A 25,006-nucleotide genomic window follows, 5' to 3' on the forward strand; every position below is an offset into this window, starting at 1 on the left:
TTGTTATGATATATGACTAATCAATAGTCTGTATTTATTCGAAAAACAATCAGGTACAATACCTATAAATATCTATAACATTTGTGTTTCTTAATACTATTTATCACTGAAAATCTAAAAAAATTAAACGAAAAAACGGAGGGATAAACTACTGTTAATCAGATCAATATTTTTAGGGTTCCGTGGGGAACCTTTATACTTTACGTTTATAAGTCTACTTTTAAAATAATATTAAGTTTAAATTGATCATCATTCTTCTTTTGATTTTCGAGAGCTCAAGTTGTTTCTAAAGGAGTTCTTACGATGTCCTCACCTGAATATGGTTCATTTTAAATGAACCACCCTGTATTAATCTTTAAAGGCACGTTAGTTCTTATATCTATATGCATAAGTATAAAATTTACAAAAATGAACCCCAGCCGATATACATTTGGCACAGATTGTGAATGCTCGTCGCTTCAACGATTAAATGCTCCACTTGTCCTTCTGGTGACAGCGATAACGACAGCTGTTTATTTTTCGTTCTTACCTGTAACAATTGACATGGTTTTTAAAAGGATTTAAGTACCTCCTTCAGAAATGTAATTGAAGTTTTATCTACTCGCATTATGTTGCGATTACGACCGTTGTTGAACTACAATAAAATTGTTCTTTGAAATTCTTTGAAATCTAGTTCAGTGGCTAATCTTTGCGCAAAACGTGGAAGCTCTTGGCCTGCATCTGTGAATGGATTAGGTCGAGGGTGGAAGTGAGATTCACCTGGAATTTATTTTATTTGTGGCTTTTCATCACCGCACTATGCTCTAAAAGCCCAGTCAGCGTTTTGTTTCGGCAGTTGGAGGTATTATAGCCAACTCCTTTGTAAATCTTGTTGCCTTGTCTCACACCTTGTCTTACAATCAAAAACCGCAACGTTTTTAATTGAGAGGGATTTTTTTATCCTCAGGTATCTAATCCGCCGCCCTGTATATTGCACAAGCTTACTCACCATCCCATAAAGGTAGCAGGGAGGCGCTGGATGCAGGTCGCTACCAACCGTGCGATGTGGATGTCATCGGGGGAGGCCTATATTAAGCAGTGGACGTCCTATGGCTGAAATGATGATGATGATGACTCACCATCCCATTCAGCCGCTGCCTTATATGCTGTAGATGCTGCAGCGCTTGCTCGTTGGTCCTTTCCCCGCTCTCGACGGGGCGTCCGCGGCCCCACGACACGAGCGGGTCGTACACGAACGGACCGATAACGGACATTAGCGCGGCGGTCTGCGCGCGAAGGGCCCGCATGACTGCTTCACAGCTTTTTCTGGTAGAAGAAATTGTAGTGTGTAAAGCTTCAAACACACCAACGCGTACAAATCGCTATCGCCGGCGCGATCATAGGCCAATAACAGGTCGCGCGACCCATGACAGTCCGCGCGGCCTGTCTGTGATTGGCCTATGATCGCGCCGTGATCGCACCGGCGATGGCGATCTGCACGCGTTGGTGTGGTTGAAGCATTACAGACGACAGGACGTCCAGTTTAAACACTGTGGCGTCTTATCTTACTGCAATAGGAGCGATTTTGCAACAAAAATGTACAGCCTGATGATCTGTCGCTGACAATCAATCACAAAAGTGTCAAAAATCATAAACGAGTAATTAGAATAAACTAAAAATCTCGAGTTAGTTTGTACAGAACCGAGAGCATTATTCTTACACCATTTTTGGAAATAGGTATTCAATCTTTTTATTAAACCAAGTCCAACACTGTTCGAGCTTTTACGTTATTCCAATTTAGTTTTGTGTATAAAAGCTCATTGAAATCTAATTTTAAGACTTTAATTACTCGAATTCTAAGATTTAAAGTTAAGACCAATCAAAACGTTCAAACTACTTCATGTTTAAATTGAGTTTTGATTGTATTTCTGGAATACTTGCCTAAGTATGTTAATCAGTTTTTAGAACTCTCAAGTAAAAGGTTGGAGCCGATCCAAAAACAAGTAAAAGCTAATTATTCGGTCTTAACAAAGGAATTTTAAACTGAGCGAATAAGGCGCTATTCTTACTACTACACGCATAAAATTTGGTGAAAAATAAATATAAAAGCTTGGCGAAAATAAATAAATAGTAATAATACATTGGGAATCAATAGAGAATCTGTAATGGATGGACATCAATGGATGCTCTATGCCTATAGTATTAAAGATTCTTTTAACACTTACCTATACATTCCTTCGTGTTTGAGAGGTCCCATGGCGGCTTCCATGTTATGCGTAAGCCTGAAAGGCACCCGCTCCGGCCAGTCAAAGGACTCGCCTTTATTGAAGAGGCAGTTAAAGTCCACGTGCACCGTGTCTCCATTTGTAGAGTCAAACGATATGTTCTCGCCGTGCCTGTCGCCGAGACCTACAGAAATCGTAGTTGGGATAAAATACAATTAATTTGATCCTTTTTCAAAGGCTCAGTTACACCACCTTACTTTAACCGTAACTATAACCATAACCAGTGTTTTTTTTTGTGTGGAGTTTCACATCTGACAAAGTTAAAAGTAATATGGTGCAACCCAGCCTAAGATTAAATAAACTGAGACCAGTTGAAACTTGAAAGTATAAAATGTGATTTTATGACTATAACAAATATTTTGTCGCATTCTCATTCTACCAAGATAATACACAGGATAACATGATTATTCGTCGTTATTTGTAATTGAAATAAAAAGACAAAACTATAGTACTTCTAAGATATCTACAACGCAGTAAGTGCAATCGTTATAGGATATTTGATAAATCTAAGAATTCTTGCACTTACCCAAAATATAGCCAACCATTGACATCACAGCTGTTGTCCTAATGTAAGCAGATCTTGCTTGATACCTTAAAAAAACCATAAACCATTACTATCATCATCATCATCATTTTATCCAGTTGCTGCTACTGGACGCAAAAGAGATTTGCCACTTTTTGATCTTGATAGTGCCAGCTAGTTCTTCAAATCTAGTCGAATCAAGAAACTGAATTATTTTGTCAACATCAACGTGACCTTCTCTCGAGAACTCATTAACTTGCAAAAATTTTAACCATGTCCATTACTTTGGTCCTCTGTCGAATGACCTTGTTCAATAATAGTACAGACAGCACATTGAGCTAAACACTGAGGTCTCTCATGAAATATAATAGGAACGAAATTACAACAAAAATATCTAACGCTGTCGTTTGTACCTACATAGTATAAAAATATTTTCAGTGATGTCATCACACTAACAATTCCCATCGCGTAAGAAAATCTAATTTGCAACCGTGTGAATCAAAATTTTACGGAAAGCACCAGCATCGCAAATGAAAAACATCAATTTATACGCAAACGTAAAATCCAAGTTATTATCAAACAAACGAGTGCGAAAATGAGTTCGTATCATATTATTATGACCCATATTAGGCATTTAGCCTTCACAGGTTGACTGTTTGTTCAGCAAATTTACAATAACATACATTTTGAGAAGAATCAATCCTTGCTAACTAGATATAACGCGTACATTACGAAATGTAATAAGATGGATGTGACATTGATCATTATCGTTTCAATTATAGTGCTTAGAATTGATGTGGTTTGGTCACTATCACATTAAAAACCTACAGAAAATTCGCTGAATCATGTTTACTTGTAAAAATGTAACAAACAAAAGCTACTTTCGCATTTATAAGATTAATTTTAAAGATACTCGATGATCAGCCATAAACATAAACGAGGCTATGACATCAGATTTGAGTACTTGACATGCTTGAGCTAAGATGATAAACATGTCGTTATTTGACATGACATAACTATAATTATTTTACTTCTTCACGCTACGTGGCTCGCTGATTGCCATATTTATTTTGTTACATACATTTAGTAGCAGCTCCGATTAGTTTCTGTATGGATAAATATTTGAATCAGTTCCCATGGTCAAGGTTCATTTATTATTTTTATTTATTTTAAATATTGCATCTTCCTCAATGTAGAAAATTGCTTCATAAAATTTCACTTCAGGAATGGTAAAGAGCTTAAGTAAGTGACGATAATTTTTACAGGGTTATCAAGTTACTAGGTATCAAAACGTAACTACACAATTACCGCTTCAGCACTACGATAACTACCAAGAAACCGCGCGATTGCTATCTGAAACAAGACCTAAGTTGGGTACCTATTCTGAATTTATTACTGTTATTTAACCCTTTCAGAGACAGACCCGCACAGAGCATAAAACTGTATTGGTTTTGGTTTTTATGCCATCGCAATAAAGTTCAAAATATAGTGGCAACATTCAGCTACCACCAGGTGAAAGGTCTACTCACCATCCATAAGGGTCCGAGAACACCCGTCGGAACCACTCCTGGAAAACAGGCGGATGCCGCGGTAGCAGTTGTTCCTCAAACATCTTCCTCTTCTTTTCGAACGGGTCTTTGTTGGAACACATCATCTGTTTCAGCTCTCGATTGCTTGTGTGAAGACCTGTTTAATAACATATTTTTCTATTATGGTGTCAGATTAAAAGATGCCATAGGCCTTATCATGCTTTGAAAAGTTCAGAATCATGTTTCTTTTCGGGCAATCAGATTGATTATTATCTCACATTCCCACGTTGTTACTATCTAGAATTTGCACGTACTATAAATAAAGCGGATAAATGTTGTTGTGTTGATATAATGAATATTTTCTTTGAAAGAAAGCCATATTTCCCGAGTAACAAATATTGGAAGTAAAAAAAGATCATTTTTAAATTAATTTTTAATATAACATGCAATCAAAAAGTTGCTCATACGATCGTACCTTTTTGCTTATAAATGTGCATAAGAATCGGCCTCAAGCCGACCAAATTCGGCACCCATTCAATAAGTCCGCATTCCTCATTCAAAGGCAGCACGCTATACGTCCTAATGTACAGTCTGCGACGACGGGTCTCGGGCGCATCTTGCAAAAACCGATTCACCACCGCATTGAATTCCATAAGACGAAAATCTTTGCGCAAATCGTCTCTTGGCTTCAGCATTATTATGTAGGATTTCCCGTCGGAACCTTGAAGAGAAGTGTGAACATATTATGCCTAATAAGAATATATCAATTGACACTATTTTAGACTCTAATGAATTCTGATTAACGTCTAGACTCTAGCCCAAGTAAATTACGAAAACACGAGTTTAGCTGTATAATAAGAGATTTCAATATCAATTATTGAATGATTTGAATATGCTGATCGTTCAATTAGACTCATGAAATACCATCATTTACTAAACTAAACGACAAATTACTTTTTTAACACTTTCATTTACCGAAATTGATCGATGAATGTTTCAATATCGAGATTTTTTTTTATCTTATTGCCGATAGGTACAAGCAGCACAAGAAAAGTTGTCAATCATTGTAGTTTGAAATATAAGGGCGATAAGAGTACTTTGAAGAACATAAAGACATTTAACATTCTTTATAGTATTCAGGAGTTCTATAATTTGAGTAGGATGCGATGATGAAGATTATGTATGAATAGGTACGGAGAAACATTATTGTATTTTAATTGTAATGTAAAATTATGTAAACTAATTAATTTTATAATTTATCAATATTAATTATTACTAACTATTGTAGAATATTTAGTAATGTACCTATGATACAAGATTTGCAACACCCTTACAGGGTCATAAGTTGAGACTAAGTTTAAGATCACCACCTATGTACACTTATGAAGCAATAAATAAATGATTATTATGATTATTATTAAGTTTAAACCACACCAACGCGTGCAGATCGCGCCGTGATCGCGCCGGCGATGGCGATCTGCACGCGTTGGTGTGGTTGAAGATTTAGGAATTAGGAAGTGACGCTCAAAACCGAATTCAGTCCCAAGCATCATCATCATTTCAGCCACAGGACGTCCACTGCTGAACATAGGCCTCCCCCAATGACTTCCACATCGCACGGTTGGTAGCGGCCTGCATCCAGCGCCTTCCTGCTACCTTTATCAGGTCGTCGGTCCACCTTGTGGGTGGACGTCCCACCCTGCGTTTTCCGGTACGTGTCCCAAGCATAGATTGGTTGAATTTCAATATTATTATTAAACCGAGTTTTCATTACACAGCCTTACGAACTTTCGATATAAAGTTTAATAATTTTATATTTACCTCTCAAGGTAACTTTCCGGGGTTTCTGCAGCGAAGGTAGTATCGTAATCTGTTCTTCAACCCCGGCAATGTACACCGGCGGTTCCACTGGTATATTGAAGTCCACGCGTTCTTGCCTCGCCGCTTTTGAGGGTAGAACGATCTTGCAGAACTCTTGGAAGGGCATCATTATGTGGCTGAACGAGTCATTTGCAAGGAGGCGGGGTAATGTGCGGACTAGGGACGATACTGTTGTGGTCTGCAAATAAATCAGTTGGACTATTGTGGTTTCAGATTTGACAGATTATAGTATAACGTAAATCGTATATCACAATAACAAAATGTATTTTGATGTTTGTGGGTACGGACGAATTAACAACTAACAAAAAAGTCACACAAAAAATAAGTGCTTCTTTTTATAAAAATAAGATTGATCGATTTAGCACTAATTGTTTGTTGTGTGAAAAGTTGTTTTGAGACCTTCAGACAAGTAATAAGATTTAAAATATGGTGGCAACTACAAAGCCACGTAAAGGGTAACTGTAACTCCATCTATTGCTCTTGTCACACGCTTGACGACAGATCGACAAAATAATATACATTAAAAAATCAATAGTCAAAAAAGTCTTATAGGCACTGTTTTTAAGAGTTATGTCTGCAGACATCAAGCTAGAGTTCATAGATCTACCTATCGACTATACCTTTTAAACAAACCATAAAGCAAAAAAACCACTCACCGACTCAGAAGAAACAATAGGCTTATTGCAAAGCTCAATCAGCTTCTCAGCCAGCTGCGTAAAGTCGTTCACCAGTTTCAACATATGTGGCTCTTTAAGACGAGGGTCTGAGAACACGTCGGCACACCGCTTCATGCGTTGAGGGTAGCTCGACTTTATTACACACATCATCATCCACAGCGTATGTTGAGGGTAGGCTAGGATAAGCTTCACGATTATTGCCTTTAGTTGCAGGTATACCTGAAAATATATCGATTTAATAACAAAGGCTATTCAAAAAATATTTAATAGACGTGTTTTTTGTCATCGGCGAGTGTTAAAGAGGGTCTCTTTAACACTCGCACGTTTGTCTCACTTTGACGTCACAGGTACGACGATATGGAAGTAGTATTTAATCATATTGTAAAATCATTTTTTGACTTCGATAAATTAAAACCGCTCGATATTCAAGATTGTTTTACATGAAACAGTTGAACATTCAATCGTCTAATCTTTAATGCATGTAGTTTTTAGGGTTCCGTAGTCCTGACAAGGAACCCAACCTCACTTGGACAATTTTTTTTCTAATATTACAAAATATACCTCTTTCACAGGGTGACAGATTCTCGACACAATCTGCGAGAAAGCAGACAGGTAGAGGTATAGAGGCAGCCTCTCCGAGTAAATGTTTATGATCTCCGTCATCTGGGCTAAAACCGAGTGAGCGCTGGTATCTGATGACGTCACTTCCATGTCCAGCCTGGGGAAAGAGAATTTAAATTAATATTTAAAACCAGAATTTTAAGGAAAAAAGCATCATTGTTGGACGGTCGCAAAACATTATCTATAGAGTCAGTCTTATCGACAAGACAATGGTTTACAAATAATAAATGAGATTTACGACGTCCAGTCTACATTAATCTATACAGAAATTTAAAATCGCAAGCAATATGTATCTGGCCAGGTTATTTCAAAAAGTAATGGTAGAGTTACGTTATTTTTTTTGGAAATAAGACAAGAGCACATTAAACTCACTGTAGCTTCTATTTAGTTGTAACAAGTGTTATTTTGCAATGGAAATGTTATAATCTGATGTGCTGTCGACTGTACATAACGAGTAGGCTAGCTACAGTAATTGCAAAAATAAAATCGAAAGACAACCAAAAAATACTTACCAAATAGAAAGCATTCTGGGCATACTTTGGTACAGATACTTGTGTCCGTACTGCAAGGCTTTGCCGTAGCTGTTCAAGGCGTGTAAACGCCGTGTCCACATCAGGGTGTGATTGTTACTCGTGTCTGAACTGCTCACCTTTTCGTAATACGAACCTAGGCATACCTAGAACAAAACCAGCACTTATTGTGATATTCTTAAGGCACATATTTGAATAAGGCCAGGTTTCTACTAAAGCGGAGAGGAGAAGTGAGCAACCAATCAGATTTCGATATTTTCACAACACTTCTCCGCTTAGCTTACGCTAATCTGATTGGTTATTCAAACACATATTATCTCCGCTTCGGGCCTAAATTGATCCTTAACTTAATAGAGATTAAACTCTTTATAACATCATTCGATTTAACGACAAACTTCTTATATTGTCGACATTTCTGGACTTTTCTATTCGCTCTACCGGGCACTCTCTATCTATAACATCGAGAAATGTTCAGTCCTTTAAGTGTCGTTATAAAGAGTGTACACTGTCCCCCTTATTAATAAAACTACACCCTAGTTGAACTCTTAGTATGGAAATGTCATTTTAATCTAGTGTTCATCCCAGGTGTAACTTTTTATTAATAAGGTGGTGTATGTATTTTTATAGTTTATTCTTACCAAACTCTTCTCCCATTGCTTGAACACCTCAACAGATTCTTTGTAGTAACCAATGTTGACATCAACGTCAACGTTAGTAGTTTCGTCATTGTATTTCGCTATGAGTAATTTGGCTTTCGCGCATATTTTCCTGAAAACACTTCTTGTTAATACTCTGTCTTGCAATTCGTTACGCGTCTCAGTAAATAGTGTTTAATGGCACATTTGCATGTTGACTCACGTTTTGAGTTCATCGGTAGTAGAATAGTGTTATTAATTAACGAAATAAATGCTAAGTTTTACGTGGAAACTAATTTCTGAGTCAGTTTCAAAACAAGTTCTATGGTTATCCTGACACAGTTTTTTACCGACCGAAAATGTATTATTTATTAAACATCAGGCAAATACAGGTAATATTTCAATGGTACCTATCCGCGTATCGCGTTAAAAACTGTTAAAATTAATTCAATTATGCAACGCGAAAGTTTTAAATCTTTCCATTTCGATGGTATCGAGAAGTCTACGATGCAGAATACCTATAGGTCTAGCGCTTAACTCAGTCGGCGCCTGAGGTATGAGAGCGGCACGGGAGGGGTGACATTGACATATTATGACGTGACAAAACATACATGATACATAATATACTGAAGCACATTTGAAGACCACACGGGAAAAACAATGAATGTCACCTTTTTTGTGAAACTTACTTTTTAATGCCATCTGTTAGCTTTTTAGAGAAACATTCTATTTCAAAAATCAGAATTGGGTAAAATCGTCGTGGTCAACTGTAATAGTTCAATTTGTGTTTGTTTGTCCATGGCAAGAAACGGTTATATTATGGACCATAACTTAAAACTTATTTAAACAAATCGAGTTTTAGAAGTACAGGCAAAGCATATGTTAACACAGTAATAAGTTGTTTCAATATCTCACATAAAAGAGTCTAAAATGAAAGAAATATAGATTTTCAAACTACCTTTAAAACTGTTTTTCTCTTAATTGTAGTTTTTTAACATTCTTTGTTTTTCCCGTGTGGTCTTCATTTGAAGTCTTGCTGACGTTTGATTTCCCTAAAACACCCTCCCGTGTCGCTCTCATACCTCAAGTACTGACCGAGTTAAGCACTAGATCTAAATAACATAGTTAATATGTATTATGTACTTACTTTTGCTCCTTCGTCAGTTGTTCCAGGTTAGGATACGCGTCTTCGAGCCCTCGCCGCAGAGTCGTGAACGCGTGGTCTTGCTGCCCTCGCGCCCAGTACATCTTGGCTTTCTCTATGAACAACTCCTCAGGCCGATACTCTTCCGCGTTCAAAACGTACATGTAGGACTGTGCAAAGAATATTGAAATTGTAAATAATGTAGACTGATAAGCAATAATCTTTTACACATTTTGTACTTTATTGCCCTAATCGGCCCATGCTTATTAGGGAAATAAGGTACCCGTGTAAGCCTTTTCATGTAATAATTTTCAAAAGATGGTGGCAATCGTTAACGTCAAAAATTTGGATGTAAAAATCGGTAATTTATGGCCAATTTACTGCTGTTCATTGTCATTTGTCTTACGTTATTCGCATGACAGATGACAGTTCGGGAGTAAACGTCAGATTAGCGTGACGCGTAGTAGGTTACGCGCGCTTTTAGGCTTAAAAGAGTGATTTGTTTGTAATTTTCAAGGAGTTACCTGTTGCAGAATGCCTGCTTTTCTGGCATGCTTCGCGCTTTGCAACCAAAGGTCGCCAATGCATGCCTTCAGAGTATTCGCAGCGTTGGGGTGAGTAGGCGTCAGCAGTTCCTAAAAGTAAACGATGGTAGTTCGTCAATCACGTAATAACTTAGCTACACTTGTGCTGATAACAAAATAGATAACGAATAAGCAATATGAATTTCCATGACTAGATATTTGTACCCGCTGCGCAGGATTTGAACTCGCAACCCCAGCTGGTACCTATTGTAGATCAATACGGGAACCAACAGGCATAACTCTTTGTCCGCTTGGAAACTAAATGACCTTATGATGATGATGATGTAGATGAATGATGAAGGGAACTAACCTTAGATTGTTGCAGCACTATCCTCTGCAGCCACAGTCATCGCCTGCGCCACTCGTCCAGCATTTGTTCGAGTATCACTGGACCTTTCTTATCACCATGATGATGATGATGATGATGAAGGGACTCGCCTTAGTTTGCTGCAGAAGTATCCTCCGCAGCCTCAGAAGCGGCTCAACAGTTCGCACGTCAGACTGCACTACAGTCAGGCGGAGGCGCCACTCGTCCAGCATTTGTTCGTATCACTGGAGCTTGCTTATCACCATGATGATGATGATGATGAAGGGACTCACCTTAGTTTGCTGCAGCAGTATTCTCCGCAGCCTCAGAAGTGGCTCGACAGTTCGTACGTCAGACTGCACTACAGTCAGGCGCCGGCGCCACTCGTCCAGCATTTGTTCCAGTATCACTGGTCCTTTCTTATCACCATGATGATGATGATGATGAAGGCACTCACCTTAGTTTGCTGCAGCAGTATTCTCCGCAGCCTCAGAAGCGGCTCGACAGTTCGCACGTCAGACTGCACTACAGTCAGGCGCCGGCGCCACTCGTCCAGCATTTGTTCGAGTATCACTAGAGCTTGCTTATCACCATGATGATGATGATGATGAAGGGACTCACCTTAGTTTGCTGCAGCAGTATCCTCCGCAGCCTCAGAATCTGCTCAGACTGCACTACAGTGCCACTTGTCCAGTATTTGTTCGAGTATCACTGTAGCCTGGTTATCACTATGATGATGACGACAGTGATCATGATGGCGATGAAGGGAACTAACCTTAGTTTGTTTCAGCACTATCCTCTGCAGACACAGTCAGCACTTGTTCGGTATCACTGGAGCTTAGTCATCACCATGATGATGATGATGAAGGGACTCACCTTAGTTTGTTGCAGCAGTATCCTCCGCAGCCTCAGAAGCGGCTCGACAGTTCGCACGTCAGACTGCACTACAGTCAGGCGCCGGCGCCACTCGTCCAGCATTTGTTCCATTATCACTGGTCCTGTCTTATCACCATGATGATGATGATGATGATGAAGGCACTCACCTTAGTTTGCTGCAGCAGTATCCTCCGCAGCCTCAGAAGCGGCTCGACAGTTCGCACGTCAGACTGCACTACAGTCAGGCGCCGGCGCCACTCGTCCAGCATTTGTTCGTATCACTGGAGCTTGCTTATCACCATGATGATGATGATGATGATGATGATGATGAAGGGACTCACCTTAGTTTGCTGCAGCAGTATCCTCCGCAGCCTCAGAAGCGGCTCGACAGTTCGCACGTCAGACTGCACTACAGTCAGGCGCCGGCGCCACTCGTCCAGCATTTGTTCGAGTATCACTGAAGCTTGCTTATCGCCGTTGTTCAATTGTTTTAGCCTGTAAAGAGGCGTTATCTATTACCACAGAATAAGTACTAGTATGTACTTCGCTATTACATAAAAACTAACATCTAACATTTTAGACTAAGAGCTAGTGAACGCCAGACCTACGTCATTTTATAAAAGCTGAAAGTTTGTCAGTGTATGCTTCCAATATAGGTTATAATGTTGGTGCATTATGAAGTTTAGGTCATCGTGGCTTTGGCAGCTACCCTCAAAAGATTGTCAGGCAAGAAGTTAGACTGTCAAACCTGTCTGGCTACTGAGGAAACAACTTCTAATCATTGGTAACAGGGTCGCATTGGCAAAACAATACAAGTCAGTAAAAATAATCATATTTTATGCTTCAAAAACGTATCAGAAAGTTTTACACCACATAACACATACCTTCCAAAAACTTCCTCAGTATGTCTCGCTTCAGTAATTATATGCAGGCCCAGTATACTTTGGTACCCGCTTCGTAACGCGCTCTCCCCTTTGCTTTCTCCGTCCATCTGGGTGAGAAGGCGAGTGGTGGCGATCTGACATGCCTTCTCGAAGGAATCGTGGTCTTGGGCGCGGTAAGCCAGGAGTATGCGACCCATCTGGAGGCCCCAGTTTTCGCGGTTTGCCGGCTAAAATACATTAAAAAAAATCATGGTTAAGTGTAAAAGATGGGACTAGGATAGAAGCCCTGAAACCCCTATTGATTATTAAAGTATCTCAAAATTCTTATTGACTAGAAAAAAATTAAGACTGAGTTGCACCATCTTACTTTAACGATAACCGGTGTTTTTTATGGAGTTTGACAGCCTTTTGACGTTTGTTAAAGTAAGAGGGGGCACAAGGTGGACCGACGACATCATAAAAAGGAAGGCGCTGGACGCAGTCCAATCCAATCGATCAACATGGAAAACATTGGGTTGGGGGAGGCCTATGTTCAGCAGTGGACGTCCTATCGTCCTATGGCTGAAATGATGATGATGAAGATGGTGCAACCCAGCTTTAATATTATAAGTTCGTATTGCTAAAAATACTATGAAGTGATCACATGTTGCCATGGTTGTCAAAGTAATGTGAACCTAGAAAAAAAGCAACCTGCTTTTTCAATTGTTAGAGTAATTTATTTATACAGCTATTAATTTTCATAACTTACAATAGGTTTCTTGACTAACTCGTCCAACTGGTCGAATCTTCCAAGGCGCCACAAAGGTTCTGCTGCCATTTCCAAATTGCTGTTTTTAGTCTCGTGCTCGCTTAGTAACCGGTACGCCGTGAACGGCTGGTCTAGGCCTAAGTAGCAGTCTATCATGCCCTGGAAATTACATTTTAAGGGTTAAATAAGCATAGTCCCAATAAAAAATCACCGTAAAAAGTCAGTCGTGTGTAAACTTATATCGATAACAAGGCCCTAATAAATATTTTCAACTACAACGCGACTAGACGACGATCGAAAATCACAAAGTCGTATCGCGGTGTCACTTTGACAACTAGTTCAAACGAGACCAAAACGCAACTGCTTCTTTGTGTAAAAGCTGAAAGAAAGCTACTTTTTCTCAAACGCCTTCACGAACATTTGCTGTTTAGTGAAAAAATAAGGTTTTCGGACTTTTTTAATGGAAAGTGATTAAATCCGTTGTTTTTTCTTTGTAAGCGCGTGAACTTTACCGCGATACCGAATTGGCACCTCAGCTGGAATGAAAAACGGAGCGCAATGGTAAAGAAGCGCCAATGTATTGGAGACGTTAAAAATTAGCGCAATCGTAGCTCAGATTGGGTACTGGCTTGTGACGTCATTACAGTTTTAGTTCATTCAATCCATGTCTAATTTATTGACGTGAATAAAAATCATCTTATACGACACATTTTGACCATCATAAAAAGTGAAGTCATTCGTAATACATACCTGTAAACTATGCTTGTCTAATGGGCCTTCTTGTGCTAACCTCTCATAACATAACGCCGCGTCTTGCAGCCTGCCTGTTACCACTTGCGTGAGTATCAACTCTTTCAACGAAGGCTCGGATCTTTTTATCGATAAGATACCTGAGAAAACGAACTACGTCATGTCACATCCTTACTAGTAGCACAGATTACTAATAAATAAGTTACCAATTAATCAGCACCAAAACTAACGGGGTTTCATCAAATTTCGTCTCTGAAAGTTTTAGTATATTCGGAGTTCTTAACATACAATTTTAATCCCGTATTAATAAGGGTAAGGTACACACACCGCGCTAAACACTCGTTTGAAATACTTTTTTATACAGAAGTTACTTAAATAAACCTTTGCAGCAACTAAACAAAGATTATTTTGTCTTATTGCGAAAAAATAATACAGTAGGCGTTAAGCTGTCTTAAAAAGAAAGCATTTTCCGACTGACAGAAAATTAACAAACTTTTCTCACCTGCAACGGAATCGGGTTCGTCCAACAAGGCGTATATTTCAGCTAGCAGTGGCAACTGCTCTTGCATTATGTCTTTGTTTTCGTCCATATACAATTCCAGATACTGCAAAGCTCGTTCCAACTCACCACAGGCAAAATTTCCGCGAGCGATTGTGAGTTTATCGAATTTCTCTACAAATGATGATATAGCCCTGAAAAAAGACAAAATATTGTTAGTTTTTATTTGTATCCATAATAAGGTTGAAACTTATTACTTTATTAAGACTTTAATACTTACTTGTAATTCTCGTTTTCCATTGGCCGTGGTTTTGTATGACACCATTCCAAAATCCATCTATTCAGAAAGTCTAATAAGGTGTATATTGTCTTGCAGCATTTGCTCTGAAAAAATACAACAGCATTAATATTCGTCGTCAACAAGCATTGCTCTCTTTTCTAATACATACAGTGCAAAGAGGATGCCGTAACTTTAAAATTTATTATTACCTGGTTTCCTTCCTCCGCTTGGCCCGAAATGGCATTAGGCGTCATTCCTACGTATCGCAATATCTTATTCTTGGCTGGATTATTTGCTATCAAATTATTTTCAATGCTTTCTAGCCCTGTATGTAATAATACATTAAAATTTATTTTTCTTTCTTTCTTTCTTTTCAGCCAAATGACGTCCACTGCTGGACAAAGGCCTCCCCCAAGGTTTTCCACAATGAACGGTCCTGCGCTGCCCGCATCATAAAATTTATTACATCCCAATATTCAACACCGATATTGGGCGTTACGTAAGCTGTAAAAGACGATTCTATCATACATAGAAGTAGAAGTTTAATTGTTTTTGCTATTTCTTTGGCTCTCGTGGTTTGCTTTTAACCTCAACGGAATTTTTGCTTATTGTGTTTTAGTTTATTTGTATTTTTTGTAGTTTTCACTGTTTCTCGTAGTATAGTTGCCACTTGGCTTGTGCATAAACGGTTTTTTTCGACGCTCCTAGTTTTATCAGTTTCCATTCCTCATAATTATAGTCTCCATACAGTCCACTATTACTCTTGATAGCAGTATCAAACGAATGTTACATACTAACACATAGACGTTAGAATACATTATACGCTGGCCTTCTCATTAATAGAGTTGAGTAACTCAGCAGCAGGTAAGAAATTCCTCGATTTTATGCGATATGGAATTTTTGTATTATTCCTTTGCTACATAAACATAAAAAACTAAAAGATACATGCCCACAACAGCCAGCATCTCTTCAAGTATGTACTGCGCGTTGTTTTTCGACATGATTGCGTGTAACAGAACGTAAGGGAGAAAGAGGAATAGCGTTCTGACGTCACGACGCATGCTCGGATGAACTGTGCGCAGGAGTTCACGAATGCTCTCCGATTCCACGAGAGGTATTAGTTGGCCAGCCCAGCTGTAAACAATTATACAAGATATTAATTATCTCGAATTAATTTCAAAAGCACGATGATACAAATCCTAATTAAAATGTATGTACTTACTTGTGAGCCCATTCTAAAAATGTGTTTGCATGCTGCGATCCGAATAACGGATGAGTCTTTTTGGGTTGAGATGGATATGCCAAAGTATATCTGAAACATAAAAACAATAAAGTCATAACTATTCGGCCGTTTGGTGTAGTGGTTCAGAACGGACTACTATGCCGAGAGGTCCCGGGTTCGATTCCCGGCCGGGCAGAAATTTAAATGATGAATTTTAATTAAAACTGTGACGGGTCTGGGTGTTTTCTATGTATAATATGTATGTATTTACAAAAAAAAGTATTTAAGTATGTTTATATCCGTTGTCTAGTACCCATAGTACAAGCTATGCTTAGTTTGGGACTAGAAGGCGCAGTGTAAAATGTCCAAGGATATTTATTTATTATTTATTTATTTATTTATTTATTTATTCTGAAACTTCAAGTGGCAAAAATCAAAAACTAACAACCCAGTATTGATAGTGGCGCCCTCCTGACAATGTCATAGCAGGCACGGTTCAGTCACGGGTTCAGTGTAGGACATCTATTATGTAGAATTACAAAATTACTAATCTCTTGATAAAGTGTTTATACCTTGAACTGAGTAAAGGATGCATAATTTGATGCATGTGTTCAGGGAAGCTGTCCCAGACATCCTTCTTGCTACCGGTTGGAGATATTTCGTATATCTTCAGTATTTCTTGTATTGTTAGCGCGTAACAATCCATGTTCTAGAAAAAACAAATAATCGTAAAACGGTCTGTCACAGAAAAACTTCATAGCGCTATAAGAGCGCCTTCACATTAGGGCGTCGGAAGCTCGACAGCAGCGCGGCAGCGGCGTTTTTATAATGTGAAGGCAGGCGGCATCCACTGTAAAATAAATGTGAAAGCGCTCTAAAGGACCACTTTGAATATAACCTAACTGTATGAATTCTCCTTGTATTGCTGCAAAACAAGACTTACCATCGTATCCTTCTCATACTGGAAAGCTCTAGCCAATTCAACCAGTGCGGTGGCAGCGAAACAATTGTCCACTATAGAGAACGCGAAAGGCGATCGGTCCGGTTGTACGTACTGACGAGGCAGGTGGCCCGCTTCTATGGCACCCAACTGACCTAGACACCTGCCACTGGCTAGGCTTACTTCGGCGTCGGAGTCTTTGCAACCTGGTTGAGAAATTACATTTAATGTGACGGAATTTGATAAGCAAATTACCAACGAAGACTATCTTTATTGGTGGTAGAGACTGGGGTTGGATAAAGGTTAAACAGTAAAAGGGAAAAATAACATCAAAGAAACTCACCCACAAGTAGAGAATCAATAAGCTCCACTATAATAGGATCAATATTCTTCCCGCCAAAAATAGCTTTGTGAATCTCAGTTCTGTTAGTTTTGAGCAGCTTGTCCAAGTGATTAAAGGCATAGACTTTGACTGTCGCTATATCTTGATTCAAATGGTGCAAATACCACTTAATTTTCTCAAGAAATGTATCTGGCTGCGTTCTTCTCACGTGTTTTTTGATGACCATTTTTACTCTTTCAGATATTTTAGTGTCTTCCAAAAAGAACAGATCTGATATATGCGAGCTCAGCAAATTTTCGTTGCTCAAAACCAGGTATTGAAATATTTTGTTGATTTCTTGAGGAGCATATTCAAACTGCTGTAAAAGAGATACAGCAAGATTGGCCAGTAGCGGTCCTAAAGACACGCTGTCGATGTTATGTATAAACGCTGCCCACGCTTCCGCTAATATATTTGGGAACTCTTTAGCCAATGGCATCGCCGACCTCAAAGTAGCTAAAACTTTGAACCTGAGAGGAGTCAAGTACTTCACCCCCATCAGTTGCATTATGTCAGGAAAACTCTTCAGCGCTTTTCGCTTTACTGACAAGGCCACTTTAGCGTTCACCAATTTATGGTCGAAATATGCAAGCACGCCGAGAAACTTCGGGTTCAAGAAGTCTGCAATCTGTGATGTACTCATACTCATACTCGGCGACACAACGCTTCCCGACAAAGAGACGTCAGGGTCGTGGCAAGCTAAATATCTGCAGGCGTTCAGTACCTTCTCAGGGCTGCAGCAATACTGCAGTAAGAATTCAGTCAAAATCACTCTATAATGCTTTTTGATTAAGGTCAAAATCGAGGTTTTCGTTAATCTCTCTAACAAATCATAGCACTTTTGTGACACATCACTTTTCTCATTCAAATATACATGGACATAAATGTGAGGAAATCTTTCAGCCAGAAAATCTGAAACTGAGAATTGCACCAAAGATGCTATTTCCTCAATCATTGATGGGATTTCCTTTACAGTGACAGAATAAGGTATGAGGTACGGGAGAAAATGATGAACATCCTTGGATATAAAATCTCTGTAGCCCGAGAAGCCAAACGCTCTTACAACTTTTAGAAGGGCCATCGCAAAATCTTTTCCATTGTTCAAACTGCACTCCACAAAGAGGCGACAGTAGTCTTTCTTGTATCTGTGGTAAATCTGGTTTGGGGTGTAGCCGTGCTCTTCGCACACATCGCTCAGATAACACACAGCTGTAGGACTAACAATACTTTCAGGTTGCATAATAAAATATACCAATAACTTGGTTACTAGTAAAATCACTTTTTCATTCTTCCTTAATCCTAAATCTCTTGTCATAAGCAAAACATCAGATTGCTTGATAAAATCATTACTGTCTAGACTTGACCAGGTCGCATTGAACAACAATGTGATGGAAGTAGTAAATGCAGTTTCCATATGAGATTCCCGATCTTCGTCTTTGTTCACCTGAAAAATCATAAAGTTTAAGTATAGTTTAAGAATAAAGTAGATAAGATAATTATATAGTCAAAATATGTAGGTAAGTACGTGTACGTAGGAAATGAATAAGTGCCGCCTTACTATATCCTTTTGCTTGATACACAAGGCTGTACATACACTGATTATGTACTATTTGTACATGAGTGTTATTAGGCTATTTATCTTGGCGTTGGTAATTTGTACTTGCAAAAATTGCGATAAGTGATAAACATCTACCTATTAGCGATATTAAAAGCAATGTGGCGAAATACAGGGTGTTTGGCGGAAGGTTAGACAAACTTCGTGGGTGTATAGGTAAGGTCATTTTAAAATTTCATCATTCGCCCATTTGGTCCTAAGTGAGCTACTTTTTTTTTAATCGATATTTTTGTTTTTACTAATTTTTTTCCGAAATTTGACCTAAAAACTGCTTTATTTTTTTTTCTCGCGTGTTTTCAACCGATTTTTATATTTGGTATTAATATCAAATATGTCTTTAGTCAAGTAAAATAAATTTCACATCCAGATAATGATTGGATAACTAGTTACGAGCCGCCAAAGTTGAACAAAAGTACAAACCACGATTAACAATTCAACTTAAATTTCGATTAAAAAAAAAGAATGGCGATAATGGATTACCAATGATTATAAAAACATCTCTAACTTTTCTTCTTTCCAATGATTCCATGTAATAATTAGATATTGAAATTCGTCCAAAATTCAAAGTTTATGGAAGAAAATGAAGTAATTATACAAAAATTATCCATACTAAGTTTCTTCAAACATCAATAAAGGACAGTGCCAGGGTCTGGACTAAGTGTTGCCCAGAATCAACCCATAGTGCATTTTGTTCCTCAGGCCAATACTAATGTGTAAACCGAAGCGCACTGAAATCTATCCCTGGAGTTAAGAGAAAAAAAGAGTTTTGTTTCGAATTATTTACATACAAAATATCATCGATGTATACGTACTACGCATAAGATTTCGCGATTTTGGCATTAAATAACACTCGCTATGTTGAACTTAACCATACTGCATCCGTACACGTGACTTTAGTGCGATTTAGACATTCTTTATAAACGACCTAGCGCTGTTTTAATTGTTTGGTAAGTTGATAGAAATTCATTATTTCCAAAAATGAAGCAAGAAGTTTTAGTTCTATATCATTGCAAAAAATCAATTTATTGGTTGGTGTATTACAATCGATTATTGGAGTTATTAAGCTAAAACTTCTTGCTCCATTTTGTATATAATTAATTTCTGTCAAGTAACCAAACTACTGCAACAGCGCTTGATCGCTTATAAAGAATGTCGAAGTCGTACTAAAGTAAGGTGTACGGATGCAGTATGGTTAAGTTCAACATATCGAGTGTTATTTAATGCCACAATCGCGAAATCCTATGCTTAGTACGTATACATCGATGATATTTTTTATGTAAATAATTCAAAACAAAACTCTTTTTTTCTCTTAACTCCAGGGACAGATTTCAGTGCGCTCCGGTTTAATAAATTAGTATTGGCCTGAGGAACTAAATGCACTATGGTTTCATTCTGGGCAGCACTTGGTCCAACTTCCATACATGGATTGGCACTGTCCTTTTCTGCTATACTTCTTTCATAACATTTTTTGAGTGTTTTATTTCAAAATCAAATTAAAAATTATAACCACGTTATGAAAAAAAGAATTTAAAAAAAATTGTGCGCCGACGTAGTCGTCATCGAGAGATATCTACGTATGGTATGTATAGCCTGACCAGGAACATAAAAACCCTCGCCATGTTGCGGAAAATTAATGGTACTAATTTATTTTAATGGCAACAGTAACTGAAAACTTCATTGACATGTCAACTTGCATGTCAGTCTATTGTTGTCAAAGTGTAAACAAACTTTATTTTAAATGTGCGCAATTGATTTTGTGAATTAAATTGCTAAAATATTTTTATAGTCGTGAAAGAAAAGTGGTTCCCAATGTGTTAAAGTATTTGTCGAAGAGAAATACTAAGGGTTCGGACAATATTTTCATTGAATAATGTTTCCGACAAAGGTTGTCAAATTGACTGACATGTTTATCGTATAGTACAGTCAACTATGAAAATTAGCTGTGGTTTGTTTCAACTACCTATTTTAAAGTTTTTTGTCACTTTGTAAGTGTTGAATTTTATGGAATTGGGAAAGAAGTACCGAGTTTGAAGCGTTCATGAGCAGACATTGTAGTTGAATATTCAAGTTCAGAATTTGATTATTGATGAATAATAATAAAATCCTACTTGCTCGATTGATGGTTTCATTTAATTCATTTAAACCAGTTTACCTATAATATAATATTTTTTTGTTAATTTATGAAAATATTAAATTAGCCCATAATCCTGAATCCTGATACATAAAGTTAGCCTATTAATTTAATACAGGTACGACTGTACCCAGTGTTGCACTATCAAATGCAATTGACGCGCCTCTATGCCAGGGTTTTTATGTTCCTGGTCAGGCTATAGATGATCACTTCAATACTGCAGCTTTATAAGTAGTTGTACAAAATCTCGCTGACGACGTTCAGAAGTCGTCCCATTGAAAAATAGTTCTAAATCCGTATTCACAAGGGTCATTTTGATAGAACGATTACTCGATATTATCGCAACTCAGCGATATGTTGTCATTGAAGTTTTGTTACGACGTCCCATTGAAAAACAGTTCTAAATCCGTATTCACAAGGGTAATTTTGATAGAACGATTACTCGATAGGATCGCAACACAGCGATATGTTGTCATTGAAGTTTTGTTACGTCGTCCCATTGAAAAACAGTTCTAAATCCGTATTCACAAGGGTCATTTTGATAGAACGATTACTCGATAGGATCGCAACTCAGTGTTTTGATGTCGTTGAAGTTTTGTTACGTGAATAAGGCTACAGGTGCGATACTGCACCAAAAATGCGTAGTTTAATGTGCTGTTGATAAGTACAATCGACCGCAAAAACGAATGTGCGATTTTGCTTAATAAGATAAAAATGGGTCAATATAAGATTTACATACATACCAATTCACTTTTATCAATATATGGCTGCAACACTTTTAATATATGTTCCGCATTGTCCACATTTACAATTTCTTGTGGGATTCCATAAGCGAACACATAATAGTGCTTAAAAAGTCTCTCAGCCAGTTCCCAATATTGTGTCTTCTTTATATCGACATATGCCTTCCAATTTAGGAATTTCGCAAATAAGTTCTTAAGGCCTGAAGTGGTAGCATTGTTCCCTGAAGGTTGTGGATTGCTGTCAGTTGATAAAACCTTACTGCATGACTTTTCTTCAGATTCCTTATGGCAATTGGAACATATAATAGAAATATCAAGAGCATCATTGCTAAATATTGGATGTCCCACTAAATCGTCTTTCCTGGAAATATGAACACTATAGGTTCCCAAAGACATGCAAGCAATAGCTGGCAAGACTTTTGTTATTTCCATTTGCACTTCAGGATCTTTATTGAGAAACATAGGCATCAGAATTTCTCCAATTATTCGACTTGCAGAAAATATTTTTCTCAATAAAATCAAAGGAGTCAATTGTGTCATCTAGAACAAAAAATAACTTTTAAATACCAAATTATGTAATTATTTAAAACATTGCTGTATGCTGTCGCCTGTACTTAAAAAGTTGTGGTGTATTGTATGATCTCATAGTATAGCATACTAATTTATTAAAAGTACCTGAATATAAATATCACTCGTTTTATTTCTTATTAATGAAGTGACAAGAAACGACATCACTTTTTCCCATTTATCACCAGTTGTCACTTTCAATATAATATCAGTAGTCAACAGATATTTGAGAATCAGTAGCTTTTTGCTGTCATCACAATTGAAGTCACTGGCTGAAAACTTGGGGGAGTTCTGAAGACATAATATTTGCAATATCAAAGCAGTATCATCAAAAGTGATATTGGGACAAAGTATTACTGTACCCAAAGTTATATCCATCATCAACTGTGGTATATCACTACTATTATCTAATTTGTTATGATGAATCTGCATTAACTTTATCAATGTTTTCCATATTAATATCAAATCACGTTTCTCTAATAAATCCTTCTTTGGGGGCATATTTTCTTTTTCATCATTCTTTTCACTCTGAATGTAAACATTCTGCAATATACTTAATGCTCTCAAACATCGTTGTAAATGGTGTGTAATAACAAATGCATCAATATTGTGATCTTCTATAGATTTAATTTCCAGAAAAACTCCGAAAACTTCATTATAAAACCAGTTTTCCTTTAAATCTGCAACATTTCTTTCGTAAAATGATGCAATGCTTTTGGCATACCAATCAGCAACCATTTCAATTTCCCTAGCATCCATGGTTTGCATACGAAGCATGTCTTGAGGAAATTCGATGTTTTTACTAAACGATAAGCACAGCAACACATTTGCTTTACTGAAGATTTTTGAATTCTTCAAACTGTGAATCAGAGTACAAATATGACTGGTGATTTCACAGTATTGGTTTTCACAGACCAAGGGTAATCTTAAGAGATCCCCAATTAACAGGTTGAACAAGTTTAAATTCATGGCATCTAGTTCACCTTTGTCATACAGAATGTTGACTGTAATTACCATAGCACCCACTGAATGCATTAAATCTTCAATGATGTCTGGGAAAATATTGTGGAAATCTTCCATTGCAACTTTATTGTAGTTATTTAATAGAGACGTAAAGAACTTTAATGATGCCAATTTTAAATCAATGCTGTAATGATCAAACATATACAGAATTTTTTCAAATAATGCTTGATATTCCTTTTTAATGTTGGGTCTGTTTATTCGAATAGCCTGGTGAGGAATACTTTCAGCAAGAAATTGCAACGTTAAGTCAATCAATCTCTTATCAGTTTCAATGTTATCGACACTGACAAATATTGGTTCTAGATTGAGTTGACCATTGGGAATGTTAATGTGTTCCGGTATAAAGTTTTCCAGAATCATACTTTTCGTTTCACTGTTGTGGTTACTTTCATCTTTATAGTATTCTATTAGTTTCACCAATATATTGGAGTATTGTGAATGAAGTGTATTGTAGAAAGATGCATCATTCACACTTAAAATACTCAAGATTTTCAACTGAGCATCTTTACTTGTCAAATGTATTCTGTAAATGCAAGATGAATGGTGTTTATTTACTTTCATTTAAATGTAACAGTTTAATAAACCAATACCTTGTTTTTGAGGGGCTTAAATACTTACTGCTCTAGTTCTTTTACTGACCAAACATAAAATAGTCTACCTAATAGCCAAGTGTTAAAGGAACTGTAGTATGCATCAGGATACTTTGTGGAACCAGGCCTGGGTACCAAAACCTCTGAGGAGTCCCTGAAACCAGATAAACATTTAAAAATTGTTAAGGTTATGATTTTAATTTAAGTACCTAATCAAATCATCATTAAGTTTCGAATTTCGTTAATAAATGTTTAAAATCAAGAAATAATAAAAGATGTATTTCTATAGTCCGGTCGCCGAGCACGTAGAATTTCGTCCAATGAACCCAAGCTACCCATCCTTATTGCTCGCGTGTAATTATATTGCTATAGTAAGGAGATAGATAGTGAGAAAATTTCGACGGGTTTATCCAGTGTCTAAGTAGCTCAAAAGGAAGAGCAGTCGCCTGGCAAGCGAAAGGTCGTGGGTTCGATTCCCGCCTTAGGCAGATCGATTTTTTCAAGTTGTTTATAATTTTCAAAGTAGTGAGAGGTACTGAAATTACTTACCCAGAGAGTTTCAAAATAGATGTTAATAATCTTTCGAGCCCATCTCCGGCTTGTTTTAAATTATTGAATAAAACCACAGTCGGCGCGTAAAACATGTGCCATACAGTGAAAGGTCCATCGCTGTTATCTTCGTCCATAACGAATTCGTATTCATGCCACAACTATAAAACTGAAACGAACTCGTCTTCAACTCGGGCTACAAGATCGTGAACAGCGATAATAATTCAACAATATAAAACAGAGATTAGATTAAAATTTAAAAACCTGAAAACCTAAATAAATCTGTAAACAAAGGTACGTAATGTGACAGATGACAGTATTGACAGTGTCAGTGACAGACGTGACATATGACAGTTCACTATTTTTTTAAAGCGTTTTACGGCACGGGTCTAAGTCCTTCTAGCCGACGGGCCATGGATGAGCCTGGGCCAATGATATTATATAATTGGCCTGAGCCCCGATTACGGTAATTTTTAACGTCAACAATCCAGACACGCTTCTCGATTCTGCGA

General features: G+C 37.6%; 1 protein-coding gene across 1 annotated transcript; it reads right to left on the reverse strand.

Moving 5' to 3' along the window:
* On the reverse strand, positions 1-24,790 carry LOC135074600 (serine/threonine-protein kinase ATR-like). Its single transcript, XM_063968944.1, has 29 exons — positions 24,495-24,790; positions 23,974-24,099; positions 22,441-23,878; positions 21,766-22,305; positions 17,238-18,720; positions 16,898-17,100; positions 16,527-16,663; positions 15,955-16,044; positions 15,682-15,866; positions 14,942-15,057; positions 14,733-14,836; positions 14,456-14,646; positions 13,954-14,093; positions 13,204-13,362; positions 12,456-12,682; positions 11,913-12,066; positions 10,329-10,439; positions 9,808-9,974; positions 8,664-8,793; positions 8,008-8,171; positions 7,436-7,592; positions 6,854-7,093; positions 6,138-6,375; positions 4,792-5,037; positions 4,317-4,473; positions 2,791-2,855; positions 2,205-2,388; positions 1,119-1,305; positions 1-529 (listed from the first exon to the last, which is right to left on the reverse strand). Exons 1-29 carry the CDS (start codon positions 24,629-24,631, stop codon positions 401-403), a joined length of 7,605 nt encoding a protein of 2,534 aa, XP_063825014.1. The 5' UTR covers positions 24,632-24,790; the 3' UTR covers positions 1-400.
* Positions 24,791-25,006: the final 216 nt, after the last annotated feature.

Source organism: Ostrinia nubilalis, chromosome 9 (genome assembly GCF_963855985.1).
Source record: "Ostrinia nubilalis chromosome 9, ilOstNubi1.1, whole genome shotgun sequence".
Lineage (NCBI taxonomy): Eukaryota > Metazoa > Arthropoda > Insecta > Lepidoptera > Crambidae > Ostrinia > Ostrinia nubilalis.